The sequence below is a fragment of the Trichosurus vulpecula genome, chromosome 9 (genome assembly GCF_011100635.1).
Source record: "Trichosurus vulpecula isolate mTriVul1 chromosome 9, mTriVul1.pri, whole genome shotgun sequence".
Lineage (NCBI taxonomy): Eukaryota > Metazoa > Chordata > Mammalia > Diprotodontia > Phalangeridae > Trichosurus > Trichosurus vulpecula.
The window spans coordinates 113,974,289-114,000,639 of record NC_050581.1 but is presented as its reverse complement, the minus strand read 5'-3'; the positions used below and the strand labels follow the sequence as shown (position 1 = coordinate 114,000,639).

General features: G+C 46.3%; 1 protein-coding gene across 1 annotated transcript in view; it reads left to right on the top strand.

The window, feature by feature from the left end:
- The first annotated feature begins 3,758 nt into the window (after nt 1-3,758).
- Nucleotides 3,759-26,351, top strand: part of TMIE (transmembrane inner ear) — a 31,085-nt gene continuing 8,492 nt past the window's right edge. The window contains exons 1-2 of the mRNA XM_036737519.1: nt 3,759-3,857; nt 23,046-23,163. Of these exons, the coding sequence (XP_036593414.1) occupies nt 3,759-3,857; nt 23,046-23,163 (217 nt within the window). The remainder of the gene's footprint in view (nt 3,858-23,045; nt 23,164-26,351) is intronic.

The following is a 26,351-nucleotide window of genomic DNA, read 5'->3' as shown; positions in this document are numbered from 1 at the left end:
CCCTTCCAGCCATGTCACAACTCTGTGTCATTCGACAAATATGCTGTGCCACACGCTACATCATGTAATGGACATGCCTCACCATGAGACAAAACACAGCATGTTACAGCAAGTGAGGGTACGCCTCATCATGTGACCGAAGGGACACACCAATGTCATGTGACAGGCATGCCACGCCACAGAGATGTCATGTGACACCATCCTATGATGATGTGCCATTTGGTGATATGCCACACACTATAAGCAACGTTGTGTCATATGTAACACACTGTCCTTTGACAAGCATGCTGCACATCAGCAACGTCATGTGTCATAACATAATACTGTGACAAACCCATAACATCATGTGATGACATGATGCAACAGGCTACATCACGTGATGGACACAGAATGCAACAGCTTTGTCACGTGACAGACACTCCATATCATGTGACCGGCACACCACATCATGTGATGGACAGACACATCGTGTAATGCTGTGTCATTCGACAAACACACTAGGACACATGACACAGCGCCACACAACAGTAGTGTCATGTGACAACATGGCACACACTCCATGAACATGGCCTACAACATGCCGCGTCATGTGATGGGCATGTTTCCTGTGACGGACCTTCCTCTTTGGCACTTCCTCTCTCTACCCCCTCCCTTCCCCCACTCCGGAAGCTGCCAGGCTGAGTCCCTGTCTGTCTAGATCACACCCCATCCCATTGGCTCTGCGGCAGCTCCCACTCCTGCCACAAGAGGGCGCCGGCGCTCCATCAATAGCAGCCGGCCGCCTCAGGAGCCCTTGTAACCTCTGGCTGGGCAGTGAGACCCTGGGCTCCCGCCCTGGTCATCCCGTGCCTTTGCCACCCCGCTGCGCCCACCCATGTGTGAAGAAGGCGCAGACCCTCCCTAAGGCCTCCCACGAGTTCTTTCCACCAGTCCCTAAGACCCTCAGGAAAAATCTTGCAAACACCCCATGGAAGATTTGGAAAAGAGGAAGTGTGTTTATGGTGGCTTGAGCACCCCCACCGGGCAGGCGGCCAGGGCTCGGGAGTCCAGCGCATGTGCCCTCGCTCCCCCAGGACCCTCATGATGCGTGCTTCAGCAGCTAGGACCTGGCATGTTGGACCTGGAGTGAAGAAGCTCTGAGTTCAAATCCTGCCTGAGACACTTAATTAACTAGCCGTGTGATGCAAGGCCAGCTACTTAACCTCTGCCATCTTCAGTCCCCTCATTCAACAATGGCGCTTATCTCCCAGTGTAGCTGTGAAGATCCAATGAGCGAATGTATACAGGGTGCTGTCTAAATGTTGGCTCTGATGCGCCCTCTCCGCTCCGCCCATGCTTAAGTCTGCCCTCGAGGAGGGAGGGTTCCTATTGTAAATCCTGGAACAGCCTGTAAATTTCTTAAAAATATTCATTGTGATGAATAACGTGGAAATAGGTTTTGCGTGACTGCACTTGTAAAACCATCAAAGTCCTTGCCTACCCAAGCAGAAGGGAGGGGAGGAAAAGAGGGAGGGAACTGGGAATTCAACAATTACAAAAATGAATGTTAAAAATTGTTTTTATATTGAATTGAGAAAAAATAAAATAAAAACATTCTTTTAAAAATAGACACACACACATATTCTAATGTCACCAGAATTTCCCTGAGTATCCCTGTTCCTTCCTCTCCCACTTAAAACCTTCTTGAGGGAAGAGTCCTGTTGATTTCTATCTTTGTAACCCCAACAGTACACAGATCCATACAGATAGAAGGCGCTTAACACGTTTGTTTAACAGAAGAGAAATAAACTGAATTGAGGGAGATAAGGCTTGGATCCAAATAAATGTAATTCTAATTAGACTAGGCCAGTTTTTTCCATTCTCCTTCCACATCTCTCATATCAGACCATTCTCTTTCTCTCCCTCAAACACCACTCTAGCCTTGACCCTCTGACCTCTCATCTGGATTACTGCAATAGCCTCCTTGGATCTTGGTCTTAGATCAATTTTTTGGTCCTTTTTTTTTAAATGATGCCACATTTTAAAATATAATTTATTATTGCACAGTAGCATTGCTCTGAATTAAAACAACAGAATCCAGATTCCAGATTTTTTAAAAAGTTATGTAAAAAGCTCAAGATGGAGAAGATCGAAAACAAGCTTTTCTATAGTAGTCTACTGTGCCCCCTTCCCTCTTAAAAGGACCGTATTGTGTATCTTTTATGTGCACAAACATATATTGCCAGGCACATTTTAATACAGATTTGTCATTAAAAGGACCATGTTACAATATGTTAGAGAACTGGAGCTTTGGGTTTCTCTCTTGGGTGATTTGTCTCATGTTTAATGATGAAGTGTCACCGAAGGCTCAACATTTTGACCACATTTGTTATGTTTATAGAGTTTCTTTCTAGAGTTCCAAGTTCATGGACCAGTCTGTGACTAGGGGGAGGGTTCAGTGAGTGTCAGGGTTTAGAGTTAATCTCTGTAAAGCCGACCGGCCACAAGGAGAATCTTGCCTGGAAATGCGTAGACACTGCTGGATCCGTCAGCAACATCCCCTCTCTACCCTCCTCCTCCCCCAAGCTATCTGGGCTCTGACTGCACCCATTGCCCTCCCTCCTCTCCAGAATCCTGGCCAGGTTCCAGGGTGACCAAAGCTACAGCTGGACGGCCAAGGAGAGCTCAGTGCATGATGCTGATCGCCATGACTACCAGTCGCAGGCTCCTCCCCCCATCGCTCAGGAGCAAAGAAACACAGGCTGTGAAGTGGGCAGCAATTACCTCCCCCCCCCCCATTGAGGTATGGGCAGCCACTGGGACTTTCTTTCTCTTACAGGGTGCCATAGATAACCACATTGCACCACCACAGCCAAGTCTTTGTGAGCTCCCCCTGAGCCCTGGGGGAGCCTCCTTTGTGAAGAGGGGGTTCTCAGAGAGCCCTGAGCCCTTGGACACTTGGACTCATGGGCCAGCTTCCTAGGGATGGAATGACAGCTTGGGCTAGGGTGTTTTGTCCTCTTACGGTAGAAAGCTCATAAAATCATAGCATGTCAGAAGTAAGAGGGAGCTTAGAAAATACAACATAGAATATCAAGTTGGAAACCACCTTAGAAAACAGAACATTGAATGTCTGATCTTGAAGAAACTTGGAGCCTAGACTATAGAACATAGAATATAAACATTGAAAGAGTCCTTAGAACACAGAACATACTAATGTCAGCCCTTGAGAGACCCTAAGCTTAGCAGAACACAGAATTTCCGATTTGGAAGAAAACATCTCGTCTAACAGGCATATTTTACGGATGTGGAAACTGAGGCCCAACAGAAGAAGGGTGCTTGTCCAAAGTGACAGAATGCATTAATGCTACATCTGGGACTTGAACCCAGACTTTCATGCTACCCTTATCCTGTCTTTGCCTTAAGTCCCCCAAACAGCAAATATCCATCTCTTGGCATAAATCATTCTCCTGTGCTTTTCTCATCCCTCCCACCCCCCCCCTTCCTGGGGAACAGGATACCCTTCCACCTCCCTGATGAATAAATGATTCTCCCCACCCCCACTGGGCCAGAGCCACTGGACAGTCAGCAGGCGGCGGGCAGCTGCAGAGACGATTGGTAGGGTGGGGGGGGGGAGCGAGGTGGGAAAGATATCCAGAGTCTGGTAAGCTGCCAGCCATCCCCCTAAGGCTATTCATCACAGGGCAGGCCGAGGCTCTGGTCGTCGGCGAGGTGAGCAGGGAGAGCATCGGAGAGCCAGCCGGCTGAAGCGAGCCAGGATGTGGGAGCAAGGCGAGCCTTTCTCAAGCCCTTTCTCAGCCCTGGGCTTTGGGGTCCTCTCTCTGGCTTTTGCCTTGGCAGGGAGCCAGCTGGTGGAGGTAAGACAGATGGAAGGAAGGCCCAGAAAGAAGAAGGGAAGGGAGAAGGAGGCAGGTTGGGAGAGATCTGGGGCTGGTGGGTCCACCTTGGAGCAGTCCAAGGTGAGGGAGGTTGGGCAGGCCAAGACCAGGCCCAGGAGGCTGGGGCGCTTGGTGCCTGTTGCTGTCCCAGTCTGGAGTTCAGAGGAAAGCTGGATACGGAATCTCAAAACTGAAGGAGGCTGAGAATGAGAACCACTCGTATTCTGATTTCTGTAGTCACAGCATCGTCATAGGAAGACTTTCTATTTCTACGGCATTTTAAGGCTTTCAAAAAAAAAAGCTCTCCACAAAATAACCCTGTAAGGAAGGAAATGCTCATCTGTTATCCTCATTTTGTAGGTTAGGAAAAGGAGATCCAGAGACGGATGGATGAATAAATGAATGAAAAAGCATTGAAATACCTGCTAGGTGCTAGGCTCGGTCCTAGGCACTAGGGATGCAAATACCAAAGTGAGAAGGTCCCTGCCCTCAGGGACCTTACACACTAACGGGGGAGGCAACACCTGTGGGCAGTGGTGGCCATGGAAGGGAGCTTTGATCTGGGGGAGGTCATAGGAGTGGTGAGCAGTGGTTGCAATATTCAGTTACCATTCCCAGAGCAAGAGGCGGAAAGTAGTCGGGGAGATGTGGGGCGAACATGCAAGGCAGGATGTGAAGCATGGTCTGGGTCCAGCTAGATAGAGTGGGTTAGGTGAGATGAGGAAGTAATTTGCCCAAGATCACAGAGTTAGTGAGGGCCAGACCCAAAATTTGAACCCAGATCCCCAGTCTCCAAGCCTAGTGCCCTTCCCCAGGCACCATGATGAATGTCAGAATTGGAAGGGACTTCAGCTCATGCTGCTTGTCAGTGCTGGAGTTGATTAGCAGGAGATGAGGTCTGTTGCCCCAATTTAAGGATGGGACAATTGAGGCACATAAGGGAAAGTCACTTACCCAAGGTCATATAGTTCATTAGTTTAGAACTGGGACTCAAGGCAAGAGGGCCAAGCCAGCAAGATAGTTTAGTGACAAGAGAACTAGATGTGGAATCAAAGGACAGGGCTTGTGTCTCCCACCCACCATTTTAAGCAACCTGTGGCATGTTAGGCAAGTTATCGAACCTCTCTGGGCCTCAGTTTCCTCACTGGCGAAGAGAAGGGGTTGGACTCTATAACCTCTGTTTCCTTCCAGTGCAAAAATCCTATGGTTCTTGTAACATACTTTTGTATGTCTCTAAGAGTATGGGAAGGGTAGGAGGAGACCTTCACCATTTAAAATATGGGAGAGAGAATGACCACGATCCCAGCATAAGAACAAGGCTAAGTGCTCCCCTTGGGGAGGTCCAGTCTCATAGGAAGTAAGAAGGACAGTCTGACTGGGACGACAATCATTTTTTACTGATACAATCTATGCCCATGTTAGAGATTGGAAAACTGAGGCACATAGCTAGGGAATGAGGCTACCCGAATCAGGAATAAACATCCCTCTATCCCACCCCCTCCCCTCCACCAACCTGAGTTCTATAGCATACTCCCACTTGGACTTCTCCATTTTAGAGTAAAATGGAATAGTCAGGTCCAGCCCACAGGATACGTCTCATTTAGGCCTCCCTCCAAGTCTGGAGGTTTTTATCTTGGCCCCAGACTCTAAACGAGATTCCCATCCATATACCATTTTTTTTTTAAATTCCTAAGACATCAGTATTTTCAGTCCAATCCTCCTTACTCCACCTTAAGTTTCTGAGAAAGCAGTGGCCCAGGGCATGCCTGTTAATTGGGGAATGGCTGAACAAGTTGTGGTAGACGATGGTGACAGAACACTACTGCAGAACCAAGAGAACATTGAACACAGCGACAGCAATGTTGTTCGAAGAATAATTATGAACAACCAAGTTATTCTGAATATCATAAAGGCTCAAATCAGTTATAAAAGACCTATGAAGGAAGATGCTCTCCACCTCCAGAAAAAGAACTGATAAATAGAAGTATGCACAGTATGGTGTTACATATATTTAAAAATCTGTGTCAAATGGTGGCCTTCTCTAATGCGGGGTGGGGAGGGAGGGAGACAGTTCAGAACTTAAAATACAACAAAATACACAAATTAAATTAAATTTTTAAAAAAGAAAAAAAGCAGTGGCCTAGTCTGGTCCTTCAGGTAGTTTCTCTACCAACTCTGGACAAGCCCCAAAGACTCTGTGTCAATAGATGGATGCTAACTCCCAGCAGCCCTAGAGCTTGACCGTCTCCTCCCTTAATTCATGGATTCAGAATCTCAAGGGTTGGAAGGAACTCAGTCCAACCTCCATATGAAATAGAACTCCTAATAAGTGGCCATCCAGCCTCTCCTTTATGACCTCTAGAAAACGGGGCTGCCCTCCTGGTTTCTTGGGTTCCATCTTGATCTTTGGTTGGAGACATCTCGTGTATACAAATGATCAGTGACCTTCCATTTTGAGCAACCATGTTCCATGTATGCCTTTTGTTTTTAGACCAGTCATTCCTAGATATAGTTCTCCTCTCTCACCTCCCACCTGCCAAAACCCAGCTCTATTTGAATTTTGTCTTCTTTTGTTATAAAGAAAACCGATGGGGCAGCTAGGTGGTGGCAGTGAATAGAGCACCGGCCCTGGAGTCAGGAGGACCTGAGTTGTATTCCGGCCTCAGACACTTAACACACTTACTAGCTGTGTGACCTTGGGCAAGTCACTTGACCCCAGTTGCCCTGCCTTCCTCCCTCAAAAAAAAAAAAAAAAAGAAAACCAATGAAGCAAAGCTCCCTTCTTCACTCTCCGTTAGTATAAACATACCTTCTCATACTTCTCTGAATTCCTCACATCTGTCATTTTCTATGACACAATAGTATCATATTATATTCAGAGGACACAGTCCGTTCAGTCTATTTCCCAGCTGATGGCCACCCTCTTTGTTCTAGCTTTTGTTTGCCAGAAAAAAAAATGCTGCTATGAATATTTGGGTATGTATAGAATCTTCCTTTTTCACTCAAACCTCTTTGGAGGTTTATAGCTGTTTGTGAGACAGGTAGGTCAAAGGCTATGAATAGCTTAGAGCTTTTCCCACATACTTCTAAGATCAATTCAATTTGAACAATTCGCTTCTGTATTTCTCAGGAAGGGAAGTTTGCTATCAATACAGCTAGCCATAGGTTCAATCTTTAAGATGTCCAGGTCTGAGAAATGTTACCAAAGCAGTCACCAAACAGATTTCCAATCTGAGGGAGGGACGTGAGGCAGTCTTTTCACTTGCTGAACATTGGACCACTAAACCTAGGAAGGGAGTAGAGCCTAGGGAAAGAAATAAGGGACAGAGTTCATCGGTCAATCAACAAACACTTACTATATGAAATAAAAAAGTAAGTGAGATATAGAGCCAAGATTTACAGATGGAAAGGATCTTAATGTCTTCAACCTCAGCCAATCACAGTCTATTTGGGGAGATGGGCCATCACTGTTGTCAACATAACTCTTATTCTCATAATGAAGTGGTTCTCAGAGTCTGGTCTGGGGGACGATTGAGGGTCCCTGAGACTATTTCAGGTACTTCTGGAGGTCAAAATCATTTTCATAATACAGTTATCCCTTCCACATCATGGGAGTTAGGGGGATGGCACCCCTGTGATCTGGAAAATTCATGTAAAATTTTTTGGCTCTCCCTTTGTACCAGAGAAGAAGGCTTAATTTTTCTTTTTTTTTAATGGGGTGTTTACAGTATCTTACTGTAAAATTTGTGTTAAGTATTTGGTCATAGGCTCTGTGTCATCTGCTGACCTTCATGTGTCATTTGTAGCTTCTGCAAAACTCCCCAAAAACTCCCATTTAATTTCTTATGCCAACCCACAATATATTGAAACCCACAATGAGGAAAGCTGCAATGTGGCAGGGATCACTGTAATACTAAGATGTTTTAATTTCTAATACGGTAAATATTAATACATACAACCTACATAAAAAGAAGCTCTTGGCGGGGGAGGGTCCTCAATCATTTTTAAAAAAACATAAAGGAGTCCTGAGACCACGAAGTTTGAGAACCACTGTTACAATATGTTAAGGTCTATAATGTGTTTTCTTCCCCAAACCCTGTGAAGTAGGTCTTTGTGGTCTGTTATGGTGAGGGAAGTCTCCCTTAAGGAGCTGGACCTTGAAAGAGGGAGAGAATTTGGATGCTTTACTTTAAAAGATCTGTGGTTTTCTTAGTGTGGGTCGTCCCTTCATGCATACAAATCGAAGTCCCAGGATCATAGTCACAGAACTGGAAAGGACCTTAAGGCCACCTGCTCCAAATTCTTCATTCTCCAGAGGCAGAAACTGAAGCCCTGTGAGATGAGGTAATTTGCTCCAGGTTATATAGAGAGTCAGGGACCTGCCATGCTTTAGATGGTTCTTCATGAGTCCTAGTAGCCAAAAACACCCCAGTGACCAGATGCCTTTTGGTGATGACTTTCTCTAAACATAGTCAGGCTGGTCACACAGGCCCACAATCAATGCTTGCTGAACTGAATTGAATATTCAGCACCTTTCTAGCTTGGCAGGACGTTCTAGAGATTATGCTGGAAGTAGTAGGGCCATGGTGTGTGGTTAGAGAATCATAGGGTGTAGACCCGAAAGGAGCCTTAGATGCCATGCAGCCCTCTTACTTTACAGAAGACGGAACTGGGGCCCAGAGGGACAAAATGACAACCCCCTACCCCACCCACCCACCCACACATATACTGAATCACAGTCCCCTTCCATCCCAGTCTGGAGAAGTTTTTCATAACAATAGTTCGCAATTTCATCATCTTTAAATTCACAAACAGCTTTCTCTACAAGGATGCTCAGGGTTAGGCAACACCAATGTTATTGTAAACTGAGATACTGGGGGGAGTGACTTGCTCCTTCTCACCACGTTGGCCATCTCCTTTTCGGGTCACTAGGCTTCCTCTCTGTCTAGCTCAGACCCATGTCCTTTACCCCCCTCCCTTGAGTTCATTCACAGACACAAAATCTGAGAGTGGCCTCAGGAATCGAGGGGGAGCATCCTGGTCACCTGGCTGGGCTTCTCTTGAGGAGGCTGGGCTGTGGGTCCTGATGTGCAGGGGAGCAGGCCTCTGCTAGCTCTTTTACATAGAAGGGGCCCCAGGGACCGGGTTTCCATCTCAGACCCTGGGGAACATCGAAGTTTTAGGAGTGAAGGAAGGGTGGGACGTGATTCAGCTCAGAAATTAAATTCTAGATAGGACTATAAGTCAGTGAGAGTGGCTAGGGAAGGAGAGAGCCAGTTGGGAGAAGAGTAAAGGAAATTTCTGGGAGTGTGACAGTAGGGTGTCAGAGCCAGGGGATAAGGAAGTGAGAGTGAGGCTTAGCTAAGGTGGAAGGGGAGAGAAGGGGAGAGAGACAGAGACACAGAGAGAGAGAGAGACAGGCAGAGACAGACAGGGAGAAGAAGAGACATGGGGGAAGGGAGAGACAGACACATAGGGACAGCAACACAGAAAGAGGTAAAGACAGTGAAGCATAAGTAGAAATAGAGTCAGGGACAAGAGGAAAGAGAGAACCACAGAGAAGAAAAAGAGACAGGGAAGAGGAATGGGAAACACAGAGAAAGGGAGAGAAACAGAGACATCGAGCCAGAGAAAGATTTATAGAGACAGAGACATTCAAAGAGTAAGAAGAAGAGAAGAGAGATTGACAGAAATGGGAAGGCATGGATGGAAACAGACACAAGAAAAGAGACATCCAGTGACAAAGAGGGAGAGGAAGATGAGCAAAGATAAAGACAGACTAACAGACTTGGAAAGAGGGAAACAGAGAGGGAGAGACCAACGGAAACCCCGAGTCAGAATGGGGCTGCAGCGGGGAAGGGGCAAAGGAGGAGGAGAGGAGAGGTGGGGAGGAGCCAGACTGTACAGAGACTCTGGGGAGATGCAGTGTGGGGGGCCCCAGAAATCAACGGTCCCTTTCCCCACCCCACCCCCCTCAGTGTCCACCCCCCCAGCCTTTCCTGCCTGATTCTGGAGCCAGACCCTAGAGCTGAGTGCTGGGGTTGAATGTCCCTGTAATTAGATCTACACACCCATTCTGGTTGGGGGGAGGGGGAATAGCTCATCTGAAGCCTGAAATCGGAGCCGGCCCTTTTCAGTGGCCTTGTGCTCAGCTCAGCCTATCTAAGAGTCTGGCCCAGAGCCCCTAGGGCAGTGGGGATCACCGGGCAAAGAGGGGCTGACTCCATTGCCGCAAGGTGAGGCCAAGTCCTGGCCAAGTCCCTGAGGCAGAGGGGAGACTCCCTCCCCATCTGAAAGTCTCACTTCCCTTTCCTAGATCCTTGCTCTTTGGCCAGCGGTCCGAGGTCTCCTCATGCCCCAGTCTCAACCCTGCATGCACATATGATTCAGTTCAGTAACTGTATTCAGAACCCAGTACCGTGTGCATCACTGTGCAAGCGTCGTTCTATTTACCTGACTGACTATTCATCTGGTCAGAAACAACACCATATACACCTCTATGGTCAAGCGTATACATATATATATGTATCTGTATATACACAGATACATATATATGTGTGTGTATATGTGTGTGTGTGTGAGAGAGAGAAGGAAAGAGAGATGGATGGGCAGATGGATGGATGGATGGATGGGTAGGTGGGTGGGTGGATGGGTGGTTGATAGAGCATTTATTAAGTACTTACTAGGCCCCAGGCACTGGTCTAAGTCCCAGAGACACAAATACAGCCCAGTAAGATAGTCCTTGCTCTCAAGAGTTTACATTCTAATAGAGCACCATAATACACAGAAATAGGAAATGAAAGAGGAGGGGGAATGGTGTGGAGGCCTAGTTCTGGGAAAGATGAGGCAAAAACTCACCTGTCAGAGCCTGGGCATTTAGGGGCAGAAGGGTCCAAAGTTCTGGCGGGCGTAGACTGAGGATGATGATAATGGCCAGCATCATGTGGAGATGGCCACCCAAATACACCCATCTTTTTTTTTTTTGGAAGGATATTGACAAGCTAGAGCACATCCAAAGGAAGGCAAGGATGGAAAGGGGCTCATACCATAAAGGAACTGGTGTCAGGAACTAAGCATATCTATAGCCAAAAGAGAAGATGGAGCAGCAGTTTTTAAGTGAGTGGCTATCAGGTAGAAGGATCAGACTTGCTTTGCTGGGACCAAGAAGGTAGAACTATAGCAATGGGCAGAAGTTATAGGGATACAGATTTCATATAAATATAAGGAAAAACCTTCTAAAAATTAGTCCTGTACAAAAATGGAACAGATTGCCTGGGAAGAGGGTGAGTTTCCCGTCACTAGAGGTCTTCAAGCAGTGGCCAGATGATTCTTTGTTGGGAACACTGGATGGGAATTCCGGCTCAGGTCCATTTCGACTTAGATGCCCTCAAAGGGCCTCTCCAGCTCTGAGATTCATGGCACCTCATCATCTGAAAGCAAAACAGAAGCCTCTCACTTGATTGTTTTTCTGAATAAGTTAACTGTGTCACTTGCAAACAGGTTTATAAGGACCAAGTCTCTTATTTCTTTTGCAACCCTACTTAGAGTCAACCCTCGGCTGTGACTTTTCCTTACGTTTTCAGCTCCTTCTAAACGCTTTTCCCTTTCCCCAAATCCAAGGGGCTCGAGGTCGCAATATCTCCCAGTCTCTCCTGTCAAAGGAGGGAAACAAACTCCAACTCATAGAACCCAGATTAATAACAATAGCTAGAAAAAAATCTATATATAACATATATATTTTGTAGCTATTATTTATATGATGATTTATATAGATGTATATGTATGGTTCTTTAACTTTTGCTATATATGTATTATATACATATGGTGCTTTAAACTTTGCAAAATGCTTTATCGATATTATCTTATTTGGTTTTCCTAACAACGCAGTGAGGTGGGGGCTGTTATGACCCCTATTTCACAGATAAGGAAACTAAGGCTGAGACAAGTTAAGTGATTTGCCCAGGGTCACCCAGTGAGTAGTGTCTGCCGTGGGATCTGAGATGCGATGCTCTCTGGCCGCTGGGACACTCAGCTGCCTCACACCCCAACTCCCCCATTTCCTCTCTATGGGGCTTTGGGTCACTCAATTTCCTTTTCTGGGTTTCAGTAAGTATCCTCCACTATAAGATGGAGGTGAGAATATTTGTGCCTAATTCACTGGGATGTTGTAAGAAGAAATGATGAGCAAGTCTCTTGGAACTTTAGGCCCGTGGTTCCAAACTCAGAGAGAAACAGGGGTCACTAAAGCGTGCTCAGAGAAAGTTTCCCATATTAATCAGAGAAATTGGAATTTTTAGGAGCATTATAGATGATGGAAGTTAAATCAGCAAGCATTTATTAAGTGCCTTCTGTGTGCCAGACACTGTACTAAGTGGTGGGTATACAAAAAAAGGCAAAAAAAGAGTTGCTGCCTTCAAGCAGCTCACAATTTAATGGAGGGGAGTGAGGAAGACAACATGCAAACAACCATGTGATACAAGATACAGACAGGGTAAACTGGAGTTAATATCAAAGGGAAGGAAGCCACCAGCTTTGAGAGAAACCGGGAAAGACTTCTTGAGATTTTAGCAGATGCTTTAAGGAAGCCAGGGAAGCTGGGAGGTGGAGATGAGGAGGAAGAGAGAAAGAGAAATCTGGGAAATGAAATTCTAGACATATGTTGGTACCTTGAAAAAGATGACTTTAAATACCTGGATTTTGAGTCATTTTTCAGTCCTGTCCAACTCTTCATGGGCCCATTTGGGATTTTCTTGGCAAAGATACTGGAGTGGTTTGCCTTGTCCTTTTCTAGTTCATTTTACAGATGAAGAAACTGAGACAAGCAGGGTTAAGTGACTTGCCCAGGGTCACACAGCTAGTAAGTATCTGAGGCCAGACTCATCACCTAGCTGCCTTGGATAAAAGGATGCATTGGGCTTATATCAGATCATAATAGGGTGTGGATAGTGCTTAGAAGGAGTGGGGTACTATGCACAGGAAATGATGATGAAAGGAGCTCAGGGGAGGCATTTGGGACACCGTCACAGAGCATTAGAGGGAGAGCCAGTATGATCAAAGTGAAGGGCAGATGAAACAATTCCAATGGGGATAGTGTCTTTTGAGGGATGCCGTCCTGGAATCTGGCAAAGGAAGCCCTAACAGTCTGGCTAGGAGAGGAGGAGTCCTTGAATTAAAGCATCAGCAGCATAAAGGAGAGCAGGGCACGGGTGTGGGGGATGGATGCAAAGAATCCATAGGATTTACTAACAGATTAAATCATAAAGGATCGAGGCAGAGTAGTATTAGGCTACCCGGGAGTTCCTAATTTGGTGTGTGGAAGGCGGTGGGGTTGCCTTACCCCCAAATGATCTTGTATCTACCTATGTATCACATGCTGCCCTTTCTCTCCACCCCGCCATTCCCATGTAAGCCCCTCGAGGGCAGGGATTGTCTTACATAGGTCATAGCATCTTCAGGGTCAAGAATGTTTGGCATTTAGTACACGCTTAATAAATGCTTGTTGAGTGATTAATAATAGAGATGCACATAGGGCTATACAGATACAGGAGACGCTCTTTCATTTTCTGCTTCTCTTAAAATAAAGGAAGAACACAGTCTGATATGTCTCCAAGTGCCACATGGGATAATCCTAAGGGGATAAGTAAGAGAGGTCAGTTAGCTAGATGGTGCAGTAAACTTAGCTCCAGGTTTGGAGTTAGGAAGACCTGAGTTCTCTCAGACACTTCCTGGCCGTGGGCAAGTCACTTAAACTCTGTTTGACTCAGTTTCCTCATCTGTAAAATGAGCTGGAGAAGGAAATGACAAACCACTTCGGTGTCTTTGGCAAGAAAACCCCAAATGGGGTAACAGTCAGATGCCACAGAAAAAAAGACTCACTAACAGCAAAAGTGTCAAAAGTAGAAATAACACAAAAAGCTTTTGCCCTCAAGGAACATGCATTATAATGGGGGAGACAACACATAGTTAAGTAGGTACGGAGAAGATATATCTAGAATAGATGAAGGGAATCTGAAAGGGAAAGGTATTATTAGCAGCTGGGAAGACTGGGAAAGACCTCCTGCAGAAGGTGGGATCTGAGGTCTCTTTTTTCCCCTAAATTTATTTATTAATTTTTACTTACATTTATATCCTATCCCTCCTACTACCTCTTCTCTTATTAAATACCATCATCCTCCAATCTGAGAAACAAAACTCTCGTCATAATCGTGCATAGTCCAGCCAAACAAATTCCTACACTGGTCATGCCCAAAATGTTTGTTTCTCTAAGCATTTTAAGTTAAGCTCATCTCTAGCAGGAGGTAAGTGGCTTGTTTCATCTTCAGTCCTTTGGAGTAGGCTGTTGTTTGTCCTTCATTCATAAAGAGGACCACGACATCAGGGAGGTGATGCCACGGCTTTCAAGTGAATTGGATTTAAGTGAGGGAGGTTATACAAAGTCACCAGTCTCACTTTCTCCTCCAGAGCCATCTGGGTCCAGTGGCCAGATATTGATCAGGATGACTGGAGATGGCCCTCCCTCTGGAGTAGAGGTGAGTCTTGAAGGAAGGCAGGGAAACTAAAAGGTGAAGCTGTGGAAATCAAGCCTTCTGGGCATGAGGGGCAGCCAGAGTAAAGACCTGGTGCGTTTGAGAAGCAGCAGCTCAACCAGGGCAGCAGAATCATGGAGTGTGTGGAGCGAAAAGGAAAAAAAGTAAGAAAAGTGTGAAGGTTCCAGGAAGGGACCAGGTTGTGAAGAGCTTCAAAAAGCGATGAGAAAACGTTAGTTTTGGTCCTGGAGCTAAGAGGGAGTCGCCGTAGTTTATTGAAGAGTAGGGATGACACAGTCAGAAAATCCCATCAGCCACTGAGCAGAAGATGGGTTGGAATGCGTTGCTCTCTCATCTCTACCTCTTGGTCAAGGTTCAACTTCCTTCTCACTTTTGATAGGAGGCCATTTCAGTCTCCTCACTTGCTAGTGCCTTCCACTTTTTAAATGACCATTAATCTAATCAGGATTTATTTCTGTCTATTTTCCAACCTAATCCTCTCCTCCATTATAACACATGCTTCTTGAGGACGGGCTTTTGGGGCAGGCTTTCTTTATATTTCTAGCGCTTAGCACAATGCCTGGTGCATTTAATAAATGCTTACTGACTGACTGAGCTGGGACAAACATAAGAGGTGGGGGATCATTAGAAGGCTATTGCATTTGAGAGATGATAAGGAAGCGAGGATTAGGGTGCTTGCTGCAGGAGCTCAGAGAAGGGGATACACGTACAAGAGATGTTATGAATATAGAAATGACAAGCCTTGTCAGTGGATTGGATATGTGGGCTGAGTGAGAGTGAGGAGGCAAGGGTGACCATGAGGTTGCCAGACTGGGGAAACTGGGAGGAGAGTGGTGCCCTGGACGGTAATGGGAAAGTTTGGAAGAGGGGAAAGTCTGAGGAGAAAGCTATGATGTTCTCATCATGCGCCAAGAAGGCCCTTCTGCCCCCAAATATGCTCACAATCCATTTACTAGTACCGGAAATTCTTCCATTAGAGATCCATTAGGTGTTACCATCTCGGTTTGCTTGGGTCAAGTGACCCTGGGAGCAGTGGGATAACATTATCAATTAATAATGTGGCAAATTCATTTGTCAGATGTCTGAGCGTAAGACAATGAGCAAACGGAAATTTTGATTGTGAAGAGGGTAGGGGAGGAACATGAGAGCACAGACCTAGGTGGGCTGTCTTGGTTGGGGGTGGGGGTGGGGGTGGCTTCTATAAGGGAAGGAAGATGGCCAAGTGGGAGCAGGATAGGGAGATGAAAGAGGTGACCATGATACTTCATAGTTTAGCCTAGGGACACTATATATAGGCTTACAAATGTTGTTCAGTCATTTTCGGGCATGTCCAACTCTTCATGACCCTATTTGGGGTTTTCTTTGCAAAGATACTGGAGTGGTTTTCCATTTCCTTCTCTAGTAGATTAAGACAAACAGAGGTTCAGTGACTTGACCAGGGTCACATAGTAAGTGGCTGAGGTCACATTTGAACTCAGATCTTCCTGAATCCAGACCCAGTGCTCTATCTTAGTTATCTGCATAACTAAGCTTCTCTCTCTCTGTGTATGTATGTACGTATATGCACACATACAGTAGTTATTATTCAGTTGTTTTAGTGGTGTCTCACTCTTCACGACCCCATTTGAGATTTTCTTGGTAAAGATACTGGAGCAATTTTCCATTTCCTTCTCCAGCTCGTTTGACAGATGAGGAAAGGGAGTCAAACAGGGTTAAGTGACTTGTCCAGGGTCACACAGGGCCACTTAGTGGCCCATATATGTGTACACAAATATACACATATCTGTGTGTATATACACTACACATACACAGTGTGTCCAAAAGTCTTAGAATTATACTAAGAATTTTGGAATATCCTATGTGTGTGTATGTATGTGTATGTATATGTATGTATATGCATAACACACATGAGTGCAATATCTCCACATGTATGCAAACATACAGTACATGCATATACACTTGCGCACACATTTCCCTTTTCCATGTCTCAGTTATTCCTAATATCAGACCACTCTTAGCTGTTTTAGATTCTAGTGAGCTCTGGAGATTCCTCCAAGGCCTGCCCAGGGCTCCCATTCTCTAGCCTTGGGCCCAAACTCAAGGTGACCTGTTCTCTATACGAGGTGTAAACCCAGGGTGGTAGTGAGGTTTTGTGTGCGAGTGTGTGTGCGCACGCGCACACATGCACACACGCTCATGTATACTCAGAATAGGCTCTGTCTTGAGCATGGTGCTAAGTTTCAATGATATGATGTATTGGAAAAAGTACAAGACAAGTTGCTCAAGTTTTTTGGGCCTTCATTCATCATCTCTCAATTGAGGAGGTGGGCTTGGATGGATCTCTAGGACCCATTCCAGCTCTACCTCTGGGATCACAAAGGAAGCCCCCAGCAGAAGACCTGCCTCCCGGGGCTTCCCCTCCCACTCGGTTGGGTGGCTTCTCTCTGATGCTCTCATCCTGTAGTAGCCATGGTCTTCCCCCTCACCTCCACTTTTTGGAATTGCTAGCACCATTCAAGACTAGATTGTCACCCTTTACACAAGCCCCCAATATTAGCACGCCCTCCCCAAATTACTTTCCCTGTATTCTGTATTGAGTTATTTGTTCACATGCTTTCTTCCAGTAGAATGTAACCCCCTTGAGGACCGGGGCTGCTCTCATTTCTGGTTCAGTGCCCAGTTCTTGGTAAATACTTGTTCAATGGAATCTCCATGATTTGTGTTTGGGTCCTCCTCTGACTAGAGGCCAGGACTGTGCTTTACTTAAACTTGGCTCTCTCCCCCAGGAGCCAGCACAATGACCCGTACACAGTAGGTTTCCAGTACTTAGGTTTACTTGTCTGTTAAGTCGGTGCATCTGCCCAGTATGGAGCACCCACTGGCTCTGCATCCCTATTGCCTACCCAGACCCTTGCACCTACCTGTTTCACCTATCTTGCATCTAGCTGTTTCACCAATGCTTACTGGATCTACTTGAATTGCACTGACTGTGTGGATGTGTGGAGTCTGCAGAGGCTGGGGCAAGGCGGTGGATTGTCCTTCCCATTCTTCTCCCAGAAACCCTAGGAAGATGTGGGCGGTAGCTCGGAGGGAGCATCCACCGGGATGTGATAATGTGCTTTGTAAACTGTCAAGGCCTCTATAAATGTGTGGGATGATTATTATTGTTGGCAGCTCAGATCGGCAGGACCAGGCTAGGCTGCTTTGCTGTGGGAACTTCAGAGGTGAAGAACTCAATGCAAAGGGCATTAATTAATTAAGCCCCTCCCTGCTGTTCCAGGAACTGCATTGGGACCTGGTGCAGATGCAAAGTTTAGATTAGGCTCAGACCCTGCTCTTACTCAGTTATTTGTGTACATCTTCCTCCCCATTAAGTTTTTAAGCTTCCCAAGGTCCCTGCCCGTTGTTTATACAACACCTTGAGGCCCTGAGGCCTGGGACCTGTTGTTTGTACAAGAAACACCAACCACCCAGACCTCCCTGCCCTTCACAGGGGCTATAACAAGTAAAATAAGTGTTTAGTGACTTGAATTGAGGGAGATCACCCATGGGCACAAATAAATGGCATCAGAATTAGCTAATGATAAGGGTAAGAGGAAGAATAAAGTGTAATGAGATCAGATATGCTCAAAGAGCTTGACCCTTCAGAGGCTGCCCAGGAGCAGGGCAGTGGTTTTGCCCATGGAGAGCTGTGAGGATTAGAAGGGCAGCAGAAAGCAAATGTGCATGCAGACTGCTCTTTAAAGATACCAAGGGGAAGGGAAGGGAATAGTTATTTATTAAATGTATTTGTTTAAGTAAATATAAATTTAAATAAGTTTATTATTATTTGAATTTATTTATTAAATGTCTACTGTGTGCCAGGCATTGTGCTAAGCGCTTTACAAATATTATATAATTCAATCAAATAGTCTCTTATTTGATAACCAAGGACATCAAGGCCTCCAATCCAAAGGTGTAAAAGACCCTGGGGAAAAAGGTTTCCCTACCCACGTGCCTCCCAGCTAGATTTCCATAAGGCTCTGTCCATTTACCTTCATGGACACATTATACATTGGTGGGAAATTGTGATGAAAAAAAAAAAATCCTGCCCTTGCATTTTCTGCCACTGGCGGTCCTCCACCAGCCTTGTGCCTCGTGGCACAGCTGCCCCTTCTCCTTCAGACATCATCCAGTCACCATGTCCAGGATCTGCCCCCCCCCCTCCCCCCCCCCCCCCCCCCCCCCCCCCCCCCCCCCCCCCGGCCCTCTCCCAGAAGCTTGGACCCCGTGGGCCTGCGTCTGGGGTTGAAATGGATTCAAAGAAACTTCTTAGCACCTTCTTTCTTCTTATAAAGAGCATACTCTTCTCAGCTGACATCCTGCAGTGAGAGAGACAAATAAAATCCGGAGGAGCTTAACCAAGTATCTGTTTAGAGTATCGATCAACCCACGTGTGTTGAGGATAACCAGCTGGCCCAACAGCCCAATATGTCCAGCCCCTCTTGGGCTAGGCAGCTCCTTCTTGCAAAGCAGCTGTACTCAATCAGGACTGAGTGCTGCTGCTGCTGCTGCTCCTGCTGCTTTGGGAAACCTACCCCCAATCTTTCACGGGGTCCACTGGAGATCAGCAGCACGTGGACTTGGTCTATTTCTGAGTTCCGGGTGAGCTGTTGTACCTCTCCCTTGACCTTGAAAATGGAATTTGCCCCCACGTGCTGGAATTCCTAGGCATTGGTCCCCTAAGTGGTTTATACACAGTGACTTATTCTCATTTGGTGTCAAACAACCCAGTGAAGTAAGTACTATGGGTTTTATGAGTCCCATTTTCCAGCTGAGGAAACTGAAACAGAGAGACTTTTCCAAGGTCATTTAGCTTGTAAGGGTCAGAGCCAAAACAGGAGTGAAGATTTAAATAGTGTCATCCACAGCAAGACCCAAAAAAAGGGCCTCCCAGGCTCCCCTGTCTTCAGGAGGAAGTATGCAGAGGAGAGAAATGATTCCTTGAGGGCAGCAAGAGTATTGGATTCAGAGTCAAAACCTGGCTCCTTGTTACCTATGCAAACTGGGGCAATTCAATCCCATTCGATAAGCAGTAGTTAAGCACCTACTACATGCAAGACAGTATCCTTAGCCCTGGGGATACACATATGAAAGACAGTTAAGCAACTCAGCCATGTGGTAGATGGAGCACTGGACCTGGAGTCAGACCTGAGTTCAAATCCTGTCTTAGACATTCAGTAGCTGTGGGACCCTGGGCAAGTTACTTAAGCACTGTCTGCCTCAGTTTCCCCATCTCTCAAATGAGGATAATTGCAGTACTTACCTCTCAAGGTTGCTATAAGGACCAAATGAGCATATATATATATATATATATATATATGTATATATGTATATATACACACACATATGCATACACATATACACACACATACATACATACACATATATTTATATACATATATACACATACTAATTTATTATTATTATTAATATATGTATATTTATTATTAATTATTCTGCCCAAAGGAGCTTACATTTTTTAGTAAGTCACTTTCCCCAATCTGGGACTTGTTTTCTTTTTCCCTAAAATGAGGGAGTTGGAGTAGATCTTCCTAAAGGTTCCTGACAGTTCTAAATCCCATGATGTCAGGGCAGCTAGGTGGCAGAGTACTGGCCCTGGAGTTAGGAAGATCTGAGTTCAAATGTGACCTTAGACACTTGACACTTATTAACTGTGTGTGACCCTGGGCAAGTCACTTAACTCTGATTGCCTCGCCTAAACAAACAAGCGAACAAACGAATGAATGAATGAATGCATGAATGAATGAATAAATCCCATGATGTTCCTGGTCCAGGCTAAGTTGTAGGACAGTGTATTTGTCTTTCAGAAAATTCTCGAAGAACCTTGGTGTTAACTCGTTCGACCACCAGAGGGCAGATGTGGTCCGTAGATGTTAACAGCTGCCCCAGACCCTGGTACAGAGAGAGAGCTCATCCATTGGCTTTCATCTCTTCCAGAGGATGGCAATTAGCTCTCGTGAGAATCCATTACTTGAGGGATGGGGAAGGGTGGCAGGCCCCCCTTCCTTCCCCTCCAGCCAGGTAGAACACTGAACTTGGAGCCAGGAGACCTGGGTAGTACCCGGCTTCTTGCACCTACTAGATAATTACAGGCTGTTCGGCCCTGGGCAAATTCCTTCTGATTTCTGAACCTCATTTACCCCATCTGTAAGATGGGGGTGATGGTAATAATACTTGCCTTCCCTACCTCCCAGGAAAGTTGTGAAGAAAGTTCATTGTACACTTCCCTTAAAGCCATATATAAATGTGAACTATTATTAGGGGAGAAGAATTAGGACTCGGAGCTATGATTGTAAGGATAATAATTATCATTTTTATTATTACCACTGTTGCTATTGTTAAGGCCATAATTCCAATTCACACTCTTTGATCCAATGTCCTTTCTAGCCTTCTTTGAGGGTGGGTGGTCTCGTTCCTCTTCCCTGAAGGGTCTGTCCTCCCTTTATATCGTAGAAAGAAGAATCATCCAGATGTTTGGTGTCCCCTGCCCAGCCCCCATCCTCAGGGTTAATTCTCCTCCCAATTACCCTAGACCCAAAGGACATTCTATTGTCTCCCACCATCAGGACATTCTATTGTCTCCCACCATCGGGCCTCCTGATGGTCTTTTCCATGTGTCGAGAGGTGGGAAATGAGGAAGTTGGCATAGGCACAGGTCTGTGCCAAGCCCTTTGGGTGTGTCCAGTGCCTCAGGGAAACGGGCAATGGATTGAAAGAGAAACCAGCCAGCCCAAACTCTCCCTTTCTCGGTCTTTTCCCAGTTCTGTGACCAGCAAGCCCTCTGTACCAGGATATTGAGAGCTCAGGTGACTTTGAGGAAGCTGTAGGTATGAGAGGGAAGGCTTCTCCCCTGATCTGAGGGAGCTGGTCCTAAACCAGACCATTTAGAGCATGGGGGAAATCTTAGAGACCTAGTGAACTCCCCTCATTTTACAGACAAAGTAAACGAAGCCCAGAGGGATTAGCAGATTTTATCACCTAAGCTATCAGTTTAGAAGTAGCAAATTAGGACCCGCCTGATTTACAAAAAGAAGAGTGTTTAGAGATCATGGAGTCCAGGGGTTCTTAACATGGGGGTCTGGGAACTTTTAAAAAATCATAATATTTTGATAACTTAATTTCCATAGAATCGGGTTCCGTCATAATCAGATGGATTCTACTTTATGCATTAAAAGCATGGTTCTGAGAAACAAGACGGCCAAAGCGGTCCATGATGCCTGACATGCCTAGGACCACTCTTTCATTTTATAGACTTTCAGAGAGGCAAAGGCACTGTCTCCTACCCCCCAGGAGCCCCTCTCTGAGGAGGAGGTGGATCAGGGGCATAGAAGTGACCGACCTCATTGCCCTTTCCAGAGAACAGGTTTTGATTGGGAGAAGGTTCAAAACAGAGCTGTATTATAGAGACTCCTGACTAAGGTCTTAAACTTTCCCATGTTGCTTTGACCTGGGCAGCAGAATAGTAGGGGTCTCTAAGGAAGATTTTTATGTGAATGTCTGTGGGATGAGCTGGAGTGGGAGAGGCACAGTCTCAGGAAATATGGCCAAGGTCAATACAGACACCAGTTTGGAGCCTTATTACCACCCTCTTGCTCCATTTAGGAGCATAGAATTTCAGTGGTAAGGAACCTTAGAACACAGAATGTCAAAGCTGCCTTAGAACTCAGAACGTAGAATTTCAGAGCTAGAAGTGAACTTAGACTCATCTAGTTCAATCCCCTCATTTTTCAGAGGAGGAAACTGAGTCCCAGATCACATAATCGGTCTTGAAATCCCTTCCAGGGTAATGTGGCACAGTGAGGGACAGCATTGAGTCATAAACCCTAGTGATCAATCCAGATTCTGTCACTAATGCTATGTATGGCCTTGGACAAATTCCTTCCTGTCTCTGGACCTAAGCTTCCCTATTTGTAAAAAGAGGAGGTTAGACTCATTGATTTCTAAGGTCCCTTCCGACTCTCTGGGGTCCTGTAACCCAATGGCCTGTGGATTGTAGCTAGAGCCCTAGGGTGCTAGCAAGCAACAATTGGAGAATAAGTATTTGAAACAAGAAATTACTCGCTCTAGGGGAGCTCCTCTCTCGCCTCCCCCAACAGAAGAGGAATCTCTACTCATGCAAACCTTGTGTCCAGAGATTCAACGTCCTGTCCCCCACATCCAGCAATATGTAACCTTCTTGGAGCAGGGATTACTTCTTGTTCTTTTTTTTTTTTTAATCCACAGTGCCTAGTACATAGCAAGCTAGAATAAATTGAATTGGATTGAATCGAATCAAATTAAGGACTCTCCACCAGGTCTCCTCCCACACATCCCTCAAATTGGATTTGTTATCAAAAGAACCACCTGGTGCTGCCGGCCCTGGGCTATCTGTGTGCCCCTGGTGATAGCATGGGAAGTTATGGCTCTGGGATCCTCTCAATGGCTGAGCCCACTGAAACTCAGGCAGAGAGTGAGAGGGAGGGTGGGTGGGGAGTCCCTGGGCTCCCTAACGTCCCTCTGTCCTGCCTCCTCCTCTGTGGCTCTCTCAGCTCTCTCTCCCTTCTCTTGTCTCTTGCAGCCCAGCACAGCACCCCCAAAACCCAAACCTCCCCCTCTCACCAAGGAGACCGTCGTCTTCTGGGACATGCGCCTGTGGCACGTGGTTGGCATATTTTCCCTCTTTGTGCTGTCTATCAGTAAGTAGTGCCCCCTACCCTTCCTCTTGCCATGCTAAGACCCCGTGCTCCCCCACCCTCTCTTTCCTTGTCTTCCCTGATTCTCCCCACCCTATCTCCCCCACCTTGCTTCCTATCTTTGCTACCTAGTCTGTTTTACCTTTTCTTTCCCATCTCCCCCCACCCCAAATTTTCTCTTCACCTCATACAAGGCAGCTCGGTATAGAGGATGAATAACTGAATTTCGTCTCAGAGAATCTGGGTTCAAATACCAGCCATTTGACCCAAGGCAAGTCTCTTATCCTTTCCTGGTCTCAGTTTCCTCATTTGTAAAAATGAGAGGGTGGGGCTAGAAGGACTCTAAGTTTCTAACTCCAAATCTCTGGTCCTACGATCCTCACTTAGGTCCAAAGACAATCAAGACATCACCCATCACATCTTGATGTCCTTGGTCCTCTTCAAAAACGAAGAACTGACCACAGAGCCAGACGGTGTCCCGGGCTTATGTGCCCCGGAGGTAGAGGGGCTTGCTATCAGAGCTCAGGGATAGCATAGGGGGTAGGTTGATGGAGTGGAGGGGCAGTGGGCTTGAGGGGAGACTCCCCCGGAGGACAGAGACCTGAGCAGCCTCGTCGGTGATTGGGCTGCCTGCTCCAAACGGCACGTGGGCGGCAGATGAGAAGGTCGCGTTTGTTGCAGGCAGGCAACCTGTGGAAGGCGTACAGACTAGGGCTGAAAAGTTATGTAAATGCTAGTCGCACACCATGCAATGGAGGAATTCTGGTAAGTGCTAGTTGACTAACCACAGCAGGCCCCTAGTTGTTTCTGGCACCTTTTGGTGCTCAAAATGTCCCTGTTTGGGGTCTGTGGGATGGAGGAAACTGGCAATGGGGGCGGTAGGAAGGATTCTGCCCAGTGACTCGAGCCCTCTTTGCCAAGGAAGGTTGCCTCAGGGTAATTACTATAATTATGGGGCCCGGTGTTGGGAAGGGATTCCTGTCATTCTGTCCCCAGAATGCCCAGTTGATGATTCTCCCCCTCCACTCCCCCACCCCACCCTCACCCCCAGTTCCCACTTAAAGGGCCAATACCCAGATAAGGAAAGAAGGGCGAACTGTGTGGGACCAAGACGGAAAGCCCTCTGCAGTTAGATGTGCCTCCCAAGTCTCACAATGACCGCATTTTATCCGATGCCATATCCCTCCGATGACTCACTGAGTTCCGAGTAAAATTAGGCAGGTCCAAGGTACCTCCTCTCTGGCTCCTGAGCTTTACTGATGTAGCGGATTCTGCCTGTCATCCCCTGAGGCCCAGATAATTCAGTCACTGTGGGCTCTATGGCCCCTAAACTCTGTGTCTAAATCTAAGTCTTCATCCTTGGTATTGTAGAGTTTTTGCTGCTTATGAACTGGTCTCTCCGTGAGAATCCTGTGAAGTAACTAACCAACTAGAACAAGGGTTATTATCCCCACTTTACAGACGAGCCGACTGAGGTCCAGAGAGGCACAAAATGACTAGTTTAAGTTCACACGGCAAGTGTCACAGCTGTGACCAGAACGCAGGTCTAGCGATTCCCAGTTCTGCCTTCATTCCTTCCACGATTCCACAGGGGCCTCCGTTCCAGCGGTTTCTCTCAGCCTTTGGAAGGCTGTCTTTGCTTGGGATTGGCATGCGATTCTCCTTCTAGTTCTGCCTGGGTAGGGTTCATGGCAAAGTGAACCTGGCTTGTCCAAGGCAGGGTGTCAGTGCTGGGGGTTGGAGGGACAAGACTGCCCAGCTGCAGGTGTGGTGTGGGGCAGAGGATCAGTCGAGGAAGCTGCTTTTGACAATGATAATAGCGCACACTTAAATAAACATTCTAATGTTTGGGTTTTTTTTTTAAACAAGTATGTTCATGACCTTTATCTCTAAACAGTCCAGTGCTAAAGGCAGTATGAAGATTATCTTGGCAATTTGGCAGTTGAGGAAACGGGAGACCGGGTGAGGGGGAGTGGCTTGTTCAGAGTGACAGGATCGGTAAAAGAGTGGAGACTTGAACCCAGGACTATCCATTTTAGTCACAGCACATTCCCTACCCCTCCCAGTCTTTCCCGTCTCATACTATCCTATAGACCAATCGGTATAGGGACTGGATGTGTGATATTATTAGTAACAGGAATTTCCAGATGCACAAAGTCACTCTACCAATACAGATCAGCCCCTTCTCTGCAATTTATGGCTTTTTAGACTTGTATAGGGCTCTGAGAAGTTAAGCATCTTGCCCAAGGTGATGTGTCCAGTAAGTGTAGGAGGAGGGCCTGAACTCAGATCTTCTTCGCACCAAGACTGGTTCTCTATCCACTATGCTGTGGTGCCTCTTGTGCTAGAGCTGTAAGGTACTGGCAAACATGTGGAATGTTAAAGCTGGATAGAAATTTAAAGATTCATCGAATCGATTGCTCCCATTTTCAGGTGAAGAAATGGCAGCCTAGAGAGATGAGGTAACTTTCAAAGTCATACAGTGAGTCACTGGCAGGCCTGGGAATTGAACCCTGGTCTTCTCAGGCTTGGCCTTTTTCTCTCTCCATCCTGAAAACCTCTGGTTGGTAGCTCTCCAAGGCTCAGGGAAAATGGGATGCCAAGCCCCAGAGAAGGGAGAGTTCAGGGATGGGAGGTACAGGATCCATGGAGAAAGAGGAGAAAAGAGAGGCAGCAGGTTTTTACGTTCATGGGTTGAAGAAGTCAAGGCCTTTGGCATTCAAAGTGTTCCTGATTTACAATAACCCAGCGGGGATGGTGTCTGCACAGAGGTGCCAGATGGGATGCCCCTGAAGAACAGAGACTCATCTGGCAGAATGCCCCACACACCCTCACTTACAGCTTGGGTTGGGAACCCCATCCTAGGTTAGCCTCAGCTTTCTTGTCATTGGCCCCGTCTTCATTCAGAGTCCATGTTCCCTTAGTTCAGACATTTAGCTCGGGTTCCATCTTCTGCATGAGATCTTTTCTGACCCTAACCTGCCAATTGCTTCCCGTTACCTTGTATTTATTTTTTATATATCTTATATATGGGAGGCCCCATGGTAAAGTGTGTGGAAAACCGGCCTCAGAATCGGGAAGACTTCAATCCAAAGCCTGCCTCGTAAAAGGTACCTGTGGCTTCATTATTCTGAGCCTTGGTTTTTGCATTTATTATCATTAATTAATATTATTATTTTGCAGAAGAGAGG